This window comes from Rhincodon typus, chromosome 3 (genome assembly GCF_021869965.1).
Source record: "Rhincodon typus isolate 14 chromosome 3, sRhiTyp1.1, whole genome shotgun sequence".
Taxonomy (NCBI): Eukaryota; Metazoa; Chordata; class Chondrichthyes; order Orectolobiformes; family Rhincodontidae; genus Rhincodon; species Rhincodon typus.
This window is the reverse complement of record NC_063334.1, coordinates 10,231,420-10,245,437: the sequence shown is the minus strand read 5'-3', so window position 1 is coordinate 10,245,437 and position 14,018 is coordinate 10,231,420. Positions and strand designations below refer to the sequence as shown.

Sequence of the window (14,018 nt, the reverse complement as noted above, 5' to 3'; positions counted from 1 at the left end):
CAGGAATGTTCTCGTTCCTCCAGCTCCACACTGTGTTATCTTCAATCCAAGGAAAATGTTTTACTAATAATCTCCTAATGAATTTTCATTAGAAAAGCCATGTAATAGTGCTTTGAATCCTCTAATACCTGTGATGGATGGTCACATTATGAAAAAAGGCTGAACAGATTTGGCCTGTATCTATTAGTGTTCAGAAATCTAAAGGACAATGTTATTGAGACACATAAAATCCTCAAGAAGACTTGACTTGGTGAATGCAGAAAGGATGTTTCATCTTGTGGGAGAGACTTAGAACCAGGGGACACAGTGTAAAAATAAAGGTTGTTTATTTGAGTCAGATGTGAGGAGAATTATACTGCTTTCAGTTCTGATCTCCCTGCTATAGGAAGGATGTTGTGTAACTTGAAAGGGTTCAGAAAAGATTTAGATGTTGCCAGGGTTGGAGGGTTTGAACTACAGGGAGAGGTTGAATAGGCTGGGGCTATTTTCCCTGGAGTCTTGGAGACTGAGGTGTGGCCTTATAGAAGTTTATAAAATCATGAGGAGCATGGACAGGGTGAACAGCCAAGGTCTCTACCCCAGGGTAGGAGAGTCCAATACTAGAGGGCATAGGTTTAAGGTGAGAGGGGAAAAATTTAGAAGGGACTTAATGGGCAACTAGTTCACTAGATGGTAGTGGGTGTATGGAATGACCTGCCAAAGGAAGTGGTGGAAGTCGGTACAATTACAACATTTAAGAGGCATCTGGTTGGGTACATGAATAGGAAGGGCTGAGAGGGATATGGGCCAAATGCTGGCAAATGGAACTAGATTAATTTAGAGTATCTGGTTGGCATGGACAAGTTGGACTGAAGGGTCTGTTTCCATGGTGTACGACTCCATGATTCTATGACTCTCTAAGGGTCATGAGACTTTGGAACTCTTGCCCAGAAAACTGTGGAGGTCAGGTCATTGAATACCTTTAAGTCAGAGGTAGATAGGTTCCTGACTAAACAAGGGAGTCAATGCTTACTGAGGGTCAGTGGAAATGTGGAGTTAAGGCCATAATCACAGCAGCCATTAGCTTATTGAATGATGAAGTAGGCTAAAAGTGCAGAATAGCCTCCTAACTTGTGCTCATATGTCTCACAATCACACCTCAGTTCCTCCAACTAGTCATCTATGGTTATCACATCATACAACCACAGTGTCTTTAACTGATATTCCTAGAGATATAGGATCAAATTTCACTCGGACAGATGGTTAAATGTGAATTTGAAAGAATCTGGAGCTAAAAGCTGGTCTAATGATCACTGTCAGTCGTTGTAAATACCCACCCAGTTCACCATCATCCTTACCTGCTCTGGCCTACATGTGACTCCAGACCCACTGCAATGTGCTTTGACTCCTAAATAGCACACAGTTCAAGGCAAATCGGCAAGAGAAATAAATGCTGACACCAATTAACATTCTTCTTAAAAAGTCACCCTCGACCTTCCCTGCCCCGACTGAATCAGGGGTCACATGGCACTCCATCCACTCACCTCACAGCCCTATCCCGAGGGTGGAATTACATTCTGCCATCCAAACTCGATGAGAATTGGAGCATGCTAAATTGGCTTAAAGAAGCATTTGATCTTAATCCAAGACTTCAAACAAATCAATGTTTCTTTGATGCAAATCAAATTGATTACCTGGTGAACAGACGGAAAGGGTAAGGGAAAGGCTCTGACCAGGCATCAGGACAGGGAGGTTAACCTGGCAGAAAGAGGTCCGATGTTTCTTTATGAGGTCTCTAACAGATTCAAAGATTTAAACTTGTCTTGTTAAGTCAGGCCAGTTGGCTCCTCCTGCCTCAGACAGCGTGAAACTTCTCTCTCTATGGAACTCAGTGCCAATAATTTGATCTTCACTTGTCTTTTCAATCTTAACTCAATCCCCTCCTTCCTTTAGCAACACCCTCACCATTGACATGATTTCTGCTATTAACCTTACAGCAACAGCACTGTGGCTGGTTGAGGATGGGGTAACCATTTTTAAGCTTCTATCTTCCTTCCTGGAAATAAGTGACAAGTACTTGTATGAGATACTGAATAGCTGCCAGCTCCCATTCAAAATTCAAGCTTTACTCTTCCCCTTCACACAAAAAAACTTAAGACAAGTACTAATTTTTATGGTTGTACTCTTAAGTCCATTTCTACATGGCATTTTTTTTTAACCAATGGTAGCAGTTATTTGCAGTTAAAAAATCTGTGTTTGTGTTTCAAGCTACTTTTTAAACATATTATGATTATTTTATTCTGATCCACAGATAAAGTACAGCGATTGTTAAAAATACAACAGAATTTGGTCCAGATGGTTTTTGGTGATGAGTGATGCACATCAAGTCTAAAACTTCAAATTTACCAAACAAGTTAAAGACACTGGACTCTGACCTTTTGCAGGAGGCTAACAGAGACACTTAAGTGGCCAATTAATGGCATCACTGGTGAAGTGGGGTCTTACACCACATCAGGAGGCTTCTCAGTAACAATTGGCAGTCCCTGTGCTCGAACCCTGATTCCCACTTCATGGGATCTGCAGTATTTCGCCAGAGCTTTATGCTGACAATAAATACATTTTGTTGATTCCCATTTTTTCATTTCTTGTTAAGCCATCAAATAAAAGTGGGCGTGAGGAAGCTCTAATCTCAATTGCTGAAAAACTGTAAATGCCCATTGTTAGGGCAGCATGGTGGCTCAGTGGTTAGCACTGCTGCCTCACAGCGCCAGGGACCCAGGTTCAACTCCAACATCAGGCAACTGTCTGTGTGGAGCTTGCACATTCTCCCCGTGTCTGTGTGGGTTTCCTCTGGGTGCTCCGGTTTCCTCGCACAGACCAAAAATGTGCAGGTTAGGTGGATTAGCCATGGGAAATGCAGGGTTACAGGGATAGGGTGGGAACTGGGTTGGGCTGGGATGCTGTTCAGAGGGTCAGTGCAGACTTGATGGACCAAATAGCCTCCTTCTGTAATGTAAGGATTCTATGCCGCATCTGGTTGTATTTGAAGAGAATGACCATGCCAATACGTACTGTGACCATACATCTGTGTATTCTCTTATGAGCCTTGATCACTACATCTCTGTCCAGGAATACATGAATGCATTTTCATAAGAAGCAACAGAAAATTATCCACTGCTATAATGTAGAGTCTGTTCCTCCCTTTACTAAATACTCATTAGCTCAAAAGCTCTGAATTAGTGTAATTTACAGGGGTAAAATGTACACTACATGACAATGGAGAAAGAATCATAAACCAGATGTACCCTAATTTTTCAACAGAAAGAAAACAAACACAGCTAGTTACACACTGACAGAAAAGTAAGTGTTCATTAAACCTCTAAGTGTGTGATATTCCCAAATTAGGAAAAAAGATTAACGCATTACATTGCAGGGGAGAAAAGAGACTTCTTTAGTGAAGTTGCTCATGTAAAGTGATTCAAATACAGCTTCACATCATCCTGATTCAAAAATGAATAGGCATCTGGCCACAGAGCCACAGACTAGATTCAGAGGCTGGATCTCCCACACCCCTCATAATCTTATGCACCTCTGCCAGGAACCCCCTCAGCCTCCTCTGCTCCAAAGAAAACAAGCTGAGATTATCCAGAGATAGTAAGAGCTGCCAATGCTGGAGTCTGAGATAACACAGTATGGAGCTGGAGGAACACAGCAGGCCAGCAGCATCTGAAGAAGGGTCCAGACCCGAAACGTCAGCTTTCCTGCTCCTCTGATGCTGCCTGGCCTGCTGTGTTCCTCCAGCTCCACACTGAGTTATCTGAGTTTATCCACCCTCTCTTCACAGCTGAAACATTCCATCCCAGGCAACATTCATCTCCTCTGTATCCCCGACCAGTGCAATCACATCCGTCCCATAGTGTGGAGATCAGAACTGCACACAGTACTCCAGCTGTGGCCAAACCAAAGTTCTATACAGCTCTTTGCTCTTCTAATCTATATCCCAACTAATAAAGGCAAGCATCTTGTATGCCTTGCCTTGAATGTGTGACTTAAAGATTGGTGTGAGAGAATAGTTCAGCTGATGGGGCACTGGCACTAGTACTGGGCTAGAAAGGAGCTGTTCCAGGGCTGGAGGGAAGGACTTAAAAATAATTATGGTTGGGGGGTGGGGGTGTGTTGGAGGGTTCAAGAGGGTGGAGGCTTACAATGCAAAAGAAATGATGGCACTGTGGAGTAACTATTTTGAAGATGATATTCAGCGTGGGACAGAGCGTGTCCATTAAGAAAACAGCAGCGAATATGATTTGGAGCAAGGGTTAAATAGTAAGGCAAGTGAAAGCTGTTTACTTAAATGTGCACAGTATTCAGAACAAAATAAAAAAATTAACAGCATAAATAGAGGTTAATGGTTATGATCTTTAGCCAAAATAGAGACATGGTTACAAGGAGATCAAAGCTGGGAACTAAATATTTGGGTGTATGCAACTTTTCGAAGGGACAGGTAGGAATGGAAGAGTGATGGAGTTGCCTTGTTGGTATGAGAAGGAAAAAGTACAAGAGTGAAAAATGATCATGGATCAGATGGAACTACAAATAACAACAGGAAGATCTGGTGGGTCTAGGCTCTACACTCCCTAACTGTAGCTATACTGTAGGACAGAAAATAAATCAGGACATAATGAGGGTAAAAGGCAATGCATTCATCATGGATGACTTTGATCCTCATGGAGACTGGGAAAATTAAATTTATGGAGTGCTCTCAGGCCTGGAATAATAAGTTGTGGATCCCTCCATGGATCTGGCAAGTCTGGATCTGTTAATGTGTAATGAGGCAGGTTTCATAAATAATCTCAAAGTGAGAGATCCTCCAGGGAACAGTAACTATAAAGTACAGATGTCATCACATAGGTATGGAATGTGATTTCACTGAAGTTAATTTAGCTGAAAGGTTTATGGAACTGTTCACCGCCTCTACACCCATCAAATCCTTCAGAAAAGCAGATCTTGACAAACCCACAGAAAATAACAGCAACACACAACTAGAAGAAGGATCCAAGTTGAAGATTAGTAACATTTTTAGACGGTGGCTCGATTAGAGCTACCATTGCAGACATCAACAGGTTCACCAACACGTCCAAATCTTCTATGAGGTGTGGTTTGTCTTACCCTCCAAAGACAATGTCTTTAACTTCAAAACACATGTAAAGTTATGTTTTACAGGAGAACATTGGGCTAAAAACAGCCTTAACATCAATCTTCTTCCAGCAGGCAAAGAGCTACATATTATTCTGATCCACCAAGGAATAAAGCTGTCAGGTGCAACATCAAAGCTTCTAGTAGTAACATTGCTCTCATTCACTTTTGTCACAGTCAATCAAAGCAGTTTCAACATTTACATCTGATGATGACCAGTTGCAACAGCTCAAAAAAATCATCCGAGGGTGGCCTGAATGATCCAACAAGTTCCCAACAAGGCAGGTTCATTCTGGATATTTAGAGATGAACTAGAACTCTCTGCAATGTACTTCATAAAGGCAAGCAAGTGGTAATTCTACAAGCTCTACATAGAGACATGTTAGGCCTGTCACATGTAGGACACATGGGCACAGAAAGAAAACCCAGAGATTAGCGTATGAATTTAAGGCCTGAATAAGGACACTGATCAAGTCATGTGAAACTTGTGAACTTAATCAACATCAACAGTCAAGAGAATCTGTTTAGTGGGGTTCGTGTGGCACAGCGGTACTGTCCCTATCCCTGGCCAGGTTCAAATCCCACCTTTTCCAGAGATGTGTAACAACATTTGTGAATAGGTTGATTAGAAAAGCAGGACAGTTTCTGATTTCCAGCATCCACAGTTCTTTTGCTTTTAATAGAAACTGTCCATTTGGTACAAGCAGCTCATGATAATGTTTATGCTCCAATTGAGTTTCCTTGCATCGTACATCTAGAATCATCATAGCTTTGTATTCCTTTGCCCTTCTTTTCCAGCCCAGCTTCCCCTTTAATGCTTCTATAATCATTCACTCGAATCACTAACTGTCAAACAGTTCTGAATTCTCACCAGTCTGGACAAAGAGATTGTCTTCCTTTTTCCCTATTGAATGATGAATGTTCTCTCGGGAAGAATACACTTGTTTTTTCTTTGAGTCGTTATCATACCTTATAGCTGTAGTTTCCCTCCTCCTTATCTGCTTTGAATTATTAGAATGAGAACATTACATCAGTTGTTAATAACATTGGTAACAAACGATTATGACTCTTACATTTTCTAAAATGATGTAAATTAATGTGCTTTCATATCTCCTCCTACACTGCCTTTTCTGTATTTTAAAACATCAACTATACAATTTTGTACATATTATAGTGTTATGATTCACTATGAATTGTGAAATATAAGTCACATGTTACATTAAAGTGTACATTCCTTAAAATGAATTTATAGTTCTGTGTGGTACTAATTCAATTCCACATTTAGCAATTCAAATCAATAATAACATATCACCACCTTGTAAATACTTAACAATATAAATGCAACAGCGAAATCGTAAAGATCAATTACAAAAATAAAGGAACTTCAATTATCGACACTTACAACAAGATTAAACTATCTTAAATCATGAATTAATCTTCTGGCTCATTCGCCATTTCTGACCAAGCAATGAAGTTGACAATAGTTGGATTATGGTCAGTGCAGACAGAAAAACCTGTTTGTGAAACAGAGATTACAACAAGGCTGTACACTGTTCACTTCAGAAGATTTCAAGAGGCCCCACTTAGCCTGAGTTGAAAAAGGATCCTTTCAAATCCCTAATTTATAGCTAATTTGAAAGAAATGACCTCCATGTATCAAGGCTACAATCTGCAAAACATGTAACAATTTAAACATTTCTTTAGATGAGAGATTTCCAAACTAAAATGCATTGAAGCATAATTCCTGCAAAGACCCCAGCTTTAACTTCAGGATATAAAGTAACAACATAATCCTTGATTGATGCTGTAAATAACATCCTTTGTGCTCCAATCTTCTTTTTTACTCCAAAATTTACGGAAAATTAACTATATTATGGCACAGTCAGCATGATGTAGAATCATTGACCTCAGAAATCACACAACCAACTGCTTATTTCAATGTTATTATTTGATCAGTTGATTAATTTCAGTGGGAGATAAGGCACAGAATTCAGAATTTCAAATCTTCCCATTATATTGAGCTGGATCAGATCATTGTACACACGCAGTTGCTGTATTCAGTTTTCAAGAACATTTTTGCAACATTCAGCACATTATGACCTGAACGGCAATAGATCGGGGAAGGAGGAGGTGCAACGAGACCTGGGTGTTCTTGTACACCAGTCGGTCAAAGCAAGCATGGAGGTTTCAGCAAGGAAATGGTACATTGACCTTCATAGCAAGAAGATTTAAGTACAGTTGCAGGGATGTTTTGCTGCAAACGTAAGGGGCTTAGTTGAGGATCTTATGTGCTTTTTCTCTTTATCTGAGGAAGGATGTTCTGGCTGTGGAGGGAGTACAACAAAAGTTTACCAGACTGACTCCAAGGATAGGAGGACTAACATATGGAGACAGACTGGATTGGTAAGGACTTTATTCATTGGAGATTAAAAGAATGAGAGGGATTTCAAAGAAACCTCTGAAATGCTAACAGGACTACTCAGGTTAAATGCAGGAAGGATATTCCTGAGACAGGGTCCAGATCCAAGGCTCACAATCTAAAAGTATGGCCTGTGGAATTCTATGCTACAGAAAGAAGTTGAGACCAAATCATTTGATTTGATTTGATTTAGTTATTGTCACGTGTATTTTGTTACAAAAAAACGGAAAAAAGTGTTCTAAAGTGTCACCACTCTCCGCCACCATCTTAAAACACAGAAAACAAAGGCAGAAAAATTAAAAAAATATAGAAAACTGTCGAAATTTACAGTCCTTCTTGTTAAGTGCTGCGCCACAGATTGTGGGTCTGGTGCCCAGACATGAGTCCCTTCGCCAAGCCGCTATCACTAGAATGAAAGTCACCACTCTTCAGCGCCGTCTTACCTCCACCAGACACCCTCGCCACTACAAGTCCTTGCTGGACCTTGCCAATGCACCAGTCCAAACTCAACTCCAACCGCCACCATAAGTCCACTTTGGGCCCAAAGCGACACTGCTGATGCTGCCAGGTCTCATACTGCACCCAGACTCACCTCCACCACTGCCTCCATGAATCTGGGCTGGGCGCAGACTCCACCGGGAACCCAAGCTCCCCTCCACTGCAGCAGCCATGAGTCAGTGCTAGAACCTCCTCATTGATGCAGAAGCTGCAGCACACCCAAACTTACCTCCGACACCATTGCCATGAGCCCGCACCGGGCCGACTTGCTGCTCTTCACTAAGAGGTAAGTCAAATAAGATAAAAACAAAACAAAAGAGAATAAAGAAAAGAAGCGAAAAGAAAAGTGGATGAAGCGGTCTAGCCCTGGACTCAGAAGCCCTACTCCATTACCACAGCAGTATTTATTGCCCCTAATTGCCCAGAGGGCAGTTAACAGTTAACCACATCGGCTGTGGGTCTGGAGTCTCAAGAAGTCCAGATCAGGTAAGGATGGCAGTTTCTATCCCTAAAGAACACCAGTGATCCAGGTGGGTTTTTCCAACAATTTGCAATAGGTTCATGGTTATCATTAGACTCTCAATTCCAGATTATTTACTGAATTCAACTTTCACCATCTGCCATGGCAGGTTTTTAGTCTGGGTCCCCAGAACATGAGCTCAGTTTCTGGATCAATAATCTAGTGATGATACCTCTAGGCCATTGCCTCCCTTGGGGAAAATATGAATAAGTGATTATGGCCTGGGGCAGGAATGAAAAGGGATGGTGTGAGGCCCATGTCCTACATAAACAGAAGCAGCAACTGCATGCTACTCAGAGTAGGAGGCAGAAAAGGAGTCAAACCTTTGGATCTTAATGAATGATTGGTTCCACTAGTGAACAAATGGGAACAAGGAGATGGAGATGAAGAATTCTCAAGGCCCTCTCAGAATATCAGAAACTCCATGTATGAAGCAACAGCAGAAAGACCTACTGCAGCTGGTATTGGCCACAGGAGTGCTCTGGGGAATGATTCCTGATCCTCCACATTCAACAAAAGAGAAAGTTCTTTAGTGGTCCCAGCAGCATCTTTGAAAGTCACTATCTATGCCAGCATTGACCTAAAGAAGTATAAGTTAAAGCTGGTAATGATACAAGCACCAATTACTTGATCAGAATTTTCAGGAGTGTCTGAAAAAAGACATAAGTCCATATTTTGTGATCATGTTTGATAAAAGAAAAATTTCCAGCACCCACGAGGGATCCCATAGGTAGTAAGAACCAATAAGTCAGTGATCATGTGGCCAAAGCAGATTATGTGCCTGACATTGTTCCCAGAAACTGGCATTTACTGCAACTATTCTGCAGCCTCAAAATAGGCAGACAACATGCAAATATCAAGTCTGGTGTCCCCAAATAACTCCTACCGAATATAACTCACAACATATGTCAAGATGTTGGATGAGACACAACTTATAAACTGAGTTTGATATCCAAGATCAAGAGAAACCTGGAAAACTGCCTCAATTAATAGGGACTGCCAGCTCACTGAAATTATTCAGTTAAAGACAATGTCCAATTTCAAAGAAGCCTTGGGCCTCCAGCTTCTGGTGAATGTTATGAGTGAGTTGACCACTTCAATAAAGAAAACAAAATGGATTTTTTCCCCTATTCCTACTTTCAACAACAACACGTGCATACACTTCAGTGCACTACACTACCCACAATACATATGAATATATACAAAACCTATCACACACTGAAGAAGATGGCACTAATATGAAATGGAAATTGGTAGCCAATTTATCATTGCACACAATCTTCTATTTGTTCTCATTCTAGACAGATTGGAGATCTCTAAAATTTCATTAGTTACAATGACCTCCTTTAAACTAAAATTGAGAGTCTCGACAAATGTTGGATGTGCACCTTTACCAAAATGTTTGAATATTTGCAAACTAGCAGATGAAAGATTAAACTTGACTATAATTATTACAAGCATTGTTTCAGTTGTCATTTCACAACACAAAAATGTGCTTTGGAAATAGCATTAGTAAATCAGACTACAGGCTGAAATTGGAGACTCAGGAATTGTTTCAACTTTCTTTTGGAAATTGTATTCCTCATAACATGGACTCATTTTGAACAGCTGTGCCAGGACAATTATTCTGTGTCTAAAAGTCTAATATGGCTTTGGCCTGCAGCTGTGCATCCACACAACCTTTCATGCACAATCGAATATTCCTAGGATATGAACAGGTATTTCACTTCTGTTTTGAAAATGTGCAAAAGCTAAACAACATCACGAATAATTCAAACCCAGTCTTCTTGACTTGAACATTTTAACAAATATGCAGATTTAGATATTCAGCTTGGTTTGCTGTTTTCCACTAGTAATAAAACAGCTGGAGCCACATCTGCATCGCACTGTAGTAGGATGAGCACATGGGTCAAGCAACAGTTGCCCCACCAAAGGTTATACACTTTGATGTGGTTTCACTGAGTAACAGACACTCTGCTGTTATCATTTTGCTTGCTGCAGTCTGCATCCGCTCTGTAAAGCTACAATAAAGTCACCATCTGCTGCCTCATCAATGCCAGGAAAAGCATTGGGAATAACGCCAGAGCATGTCTTCCATAAAGGGACAGTTGGAATCTTTCGCTTTTCTGGTTTGTTAAGTGTCATTGACAAATGAGCATTTCATTATTTTTTAATAGAACATTATTTTCCATTGTGTTTTTATGTATTCTGATGGTATGGCATCCCTTGTGAAGAACTGATAGTTAATGTTGGATCTGGTTTGGGAACAAACACCAGGCAAACATGAAAGAAACTAGATCAAAGGACTTACCTGTTTCCCTTTAAAAGTCAAATCAAACCCAACCAATTCTTTCATCCCTAAAAAAAGGTTTGTTATCTTGTAATCAAGTTCTTTCTTCAGCTGTGAAGTCTGGTATATAGGCTACATCTTCATTTTTTTTAAAAATCAGACATAATCTTGGACATTAATTTGAATTCTAGACTTCTTTTTGAAACCATGACAGCAATTCAAATACCAAGTCATGATTATTCCAAACTTTAAATCAATGTCATCCAGTTGGCCGAGGCACATTAGAAAGGTGTTTGTTCAAGTCCCATTGCCAACTTGGGAACAGAACTAGGCTGACAGTGTTGTCAGGGCCATTGTTTTTGAACGATATTTTAATCGGAAGCCCTAATGGGCAATTGTAAATATCTCATGAAACAATAAAATAAAGACTTGGATGTGATCTCCTTGTGTCTTGTCAAGAGCCTTCCTTCAATCATCAAAATCAGATTGGCTGGTTTTTATACCTCTGATGCTCATGAGATCTTTTTGTGTGCAGACTGGCTGCTGGTTTCATCTCTATGTTCCCATTCACTCTGCATATCCATCACTTATCTGAGTGATAAAAAAATCTGCATATCCCAATCTAAATGGACACATCCACAACCCCCTCAGGTTCAGAACTTCACAAAGATTCACGAGCCTTTGAAGTGAAGAAATGTCTTCTCATCAAAGTCCTATCACCCTTATTCTAGATTCCTCAGCTAAGCAAAACAACCTCTCAGTGTCTACTAATGTCAAGCTCCTTCGTAACTTTGAATGTTTCAGTGAGATCACCTCTCAGTTTACTCAGCCCCAAAGAAACAGACCCAATTTACTCACCCTCTCAACATAAAACAGCCCCCTTATCCTAAGGACAAATTTAATGAACCTTCAAATGCAAGTATTTTCTTCATTAAGTGAGGAGAGCATACAATATTCTAGCTGTGGTCCCACCAAAGCTCCATAAAATTATAGCAAGACTTTTTATTTTATTCCTGATATCCAACCCCCTTGCAATAAAGGTCAACAGCCATTTTCTCTCATAATTGTTTGATTTCCCTGCATGATAACCTTTTCTGTACCTTGCATTAGGATAGCCAATTTTTTCTCTGAACATTAATATTTACAAGTATTCTGAAATCTCCCTCAGAATACCCATGAACAAATTTCTGAAAAGTCTTCCTGGTAGGGAACTTCCCCGTTGGAGTGCAAAGTTCAAAAGGGATGACAACAATAATAATAATCTTAACGCAGTCCCCAAGTATTTTTTGTTGACAATTATACTTGCTCAAAATTGGACTTGGATTATTTTTTTAAAAAAATCAATTAATACAAAAACAGTCCTTCCAAAATATATCCACTAAGAGCAGATTGCAGTACATAAGAGGTCAGAGTTAACACATTATGTGTAAATTCTAAATTTTGCATCCACTTAGTCAAATATTAATAAGATTTCTACCAGAAAGGTTTGTCTTAGATTGATTACATTCCAATCTGAACTCTGAAGTTTTTTTTGCGGATAAAGAAACAATACTTGTAAATTTTGCTTGACATTTCTTTCTGTGAGTTGAATACCTTCAAGTAATTGTATCCTTAACAGCACCAAGAGATTAGCTTTCAAATAGAAGTATCTGTTCTCATATTTCCTTATCTATGTTCATTTCAAAGCATCTTTAACACAGTCAAACATTGCTCATTGAATTGACTGATTGTCTGTCTGCAGACATCAAAGATTACTTGTCCTTACCTCTCTCACACTGCGGACCAGTAAACCCATACACACAGGCACAACGGTTTGGACCGATACAACGACCACCATTCTGGCAACCATTTTCACAGACAGCTGTGGCACAAAAATAAATAACAATGCTTTCACAAATGTTTTTCTGAACACAGGCAGAGAACACAGACTGACCAATAAAATGCTTAGGCAACGCAAGGGAATATTTAGGAAAATGCCTCAATGGTTTCCACAGATGTCCACCTGCAATTAATTTCATTGAAAACTCTTCACAGAAATTGTCACACTGAAGTCAATTTCCTTAGAATACTATTTTATTGAAGAGCCATACTGTGCAATGTGTGGTATAAAAGGATAAATGAACCTCTACCTTAATAGACCCACTAAAAATGTAACCTTGCTAACTAACAAGACTCTTGTATGTAGTTTAAGGAATATTTGTCAAGGTAAGTACAGTTTAATCAGTTTTGAGCCAGTATAAAACCACAGCCCAAGTGTTGCAAAGAGGACATATATTTTCCAGTTTTCAGTTCTAAGAAAGCGTAAGATGAAACTTTCTAACAGGAACTTCTACCAGCCGTATGCCAGTACATTCTTTACATATCTCTACATTTTTTTAACAGTGAATGTCTGACTCAGCCATCCATGTCCCACTATAAACACACTTTCTAGCAAGTAAGCACAGAATGATATTGGCAGTGGGTAAGACAAAATCTGCAGAGAAAATAATACCACTCTCCTGACTGGAGAACTCTTCATGGACATGAACTTTATGGGTATGGGTAGTAGGAAAGCAGATGGCAGAAAAATTGTTTCAGCAACTATTTTTCCTACAAATTGAGGAAAGCCTTCACTTCAATTTATTGATATACTAACAAAAAAAACAAAAAGAAGCCTTTTAATTAAAAATGCTTCTGCTGAAAGTAGTGGTCTAGATTTTCCAGTTGGCATCAATGCTAAATTCATTGCCTTTGCCTGCAAATTAATTTTCCAACCAGATGGTATTACCCATTTTCATCCATGTCTTCCAATCCTAGCTCAAGAAGAAAGGGGCAGTGCAGACATTTCAGGGTAGATATTTTCAAATAAACCTTTTCAGAGATATTACAACACAGCTCTGGAGAAGGTGGGATTTGAACGAGCAAGTGTAGGAGTATTCATGAAGAGGGAGAATGTACTCTTTAATGGCAGCAATTGCCATATTCAGTTAAAACTCTTAATTTTTTTTAATGAATGGCCAAGTGAGTGCGTGAGAATGGGAGGTGGGTGACTGGATGTGGTGGCTGTGTGGTTAGCCAGGTTGTGTGTGTTGTCAGGTGGTCAGGAGGTTAATGAAGTGTGGTCTGGAAGTAGTTGAGTT

General features: G+C 39.9%; 1 protein-coding gene across 1 annotated transcript in view; it reads right to left on the bottom strand.

The window, feature by feature from the left end:
- Positions 1-14,018, bottom strand: part of LOC109933222 (fibrillin-2-like) — a 114,008-nt gene that overhangs the window by 84,978 nt on the left and 15,012 nt on the right. Inside the window, exon 5 of the mRNA XM_020532181.2 lies at positions 12,665-12,760. Coding sequence (XP_020387770.2) covers positions 12,665-12,760 — 96 coding nt within the window. The remainder of the gene's footprint in view (positions 1-12,664; positions 12,761-14,018) is intronic.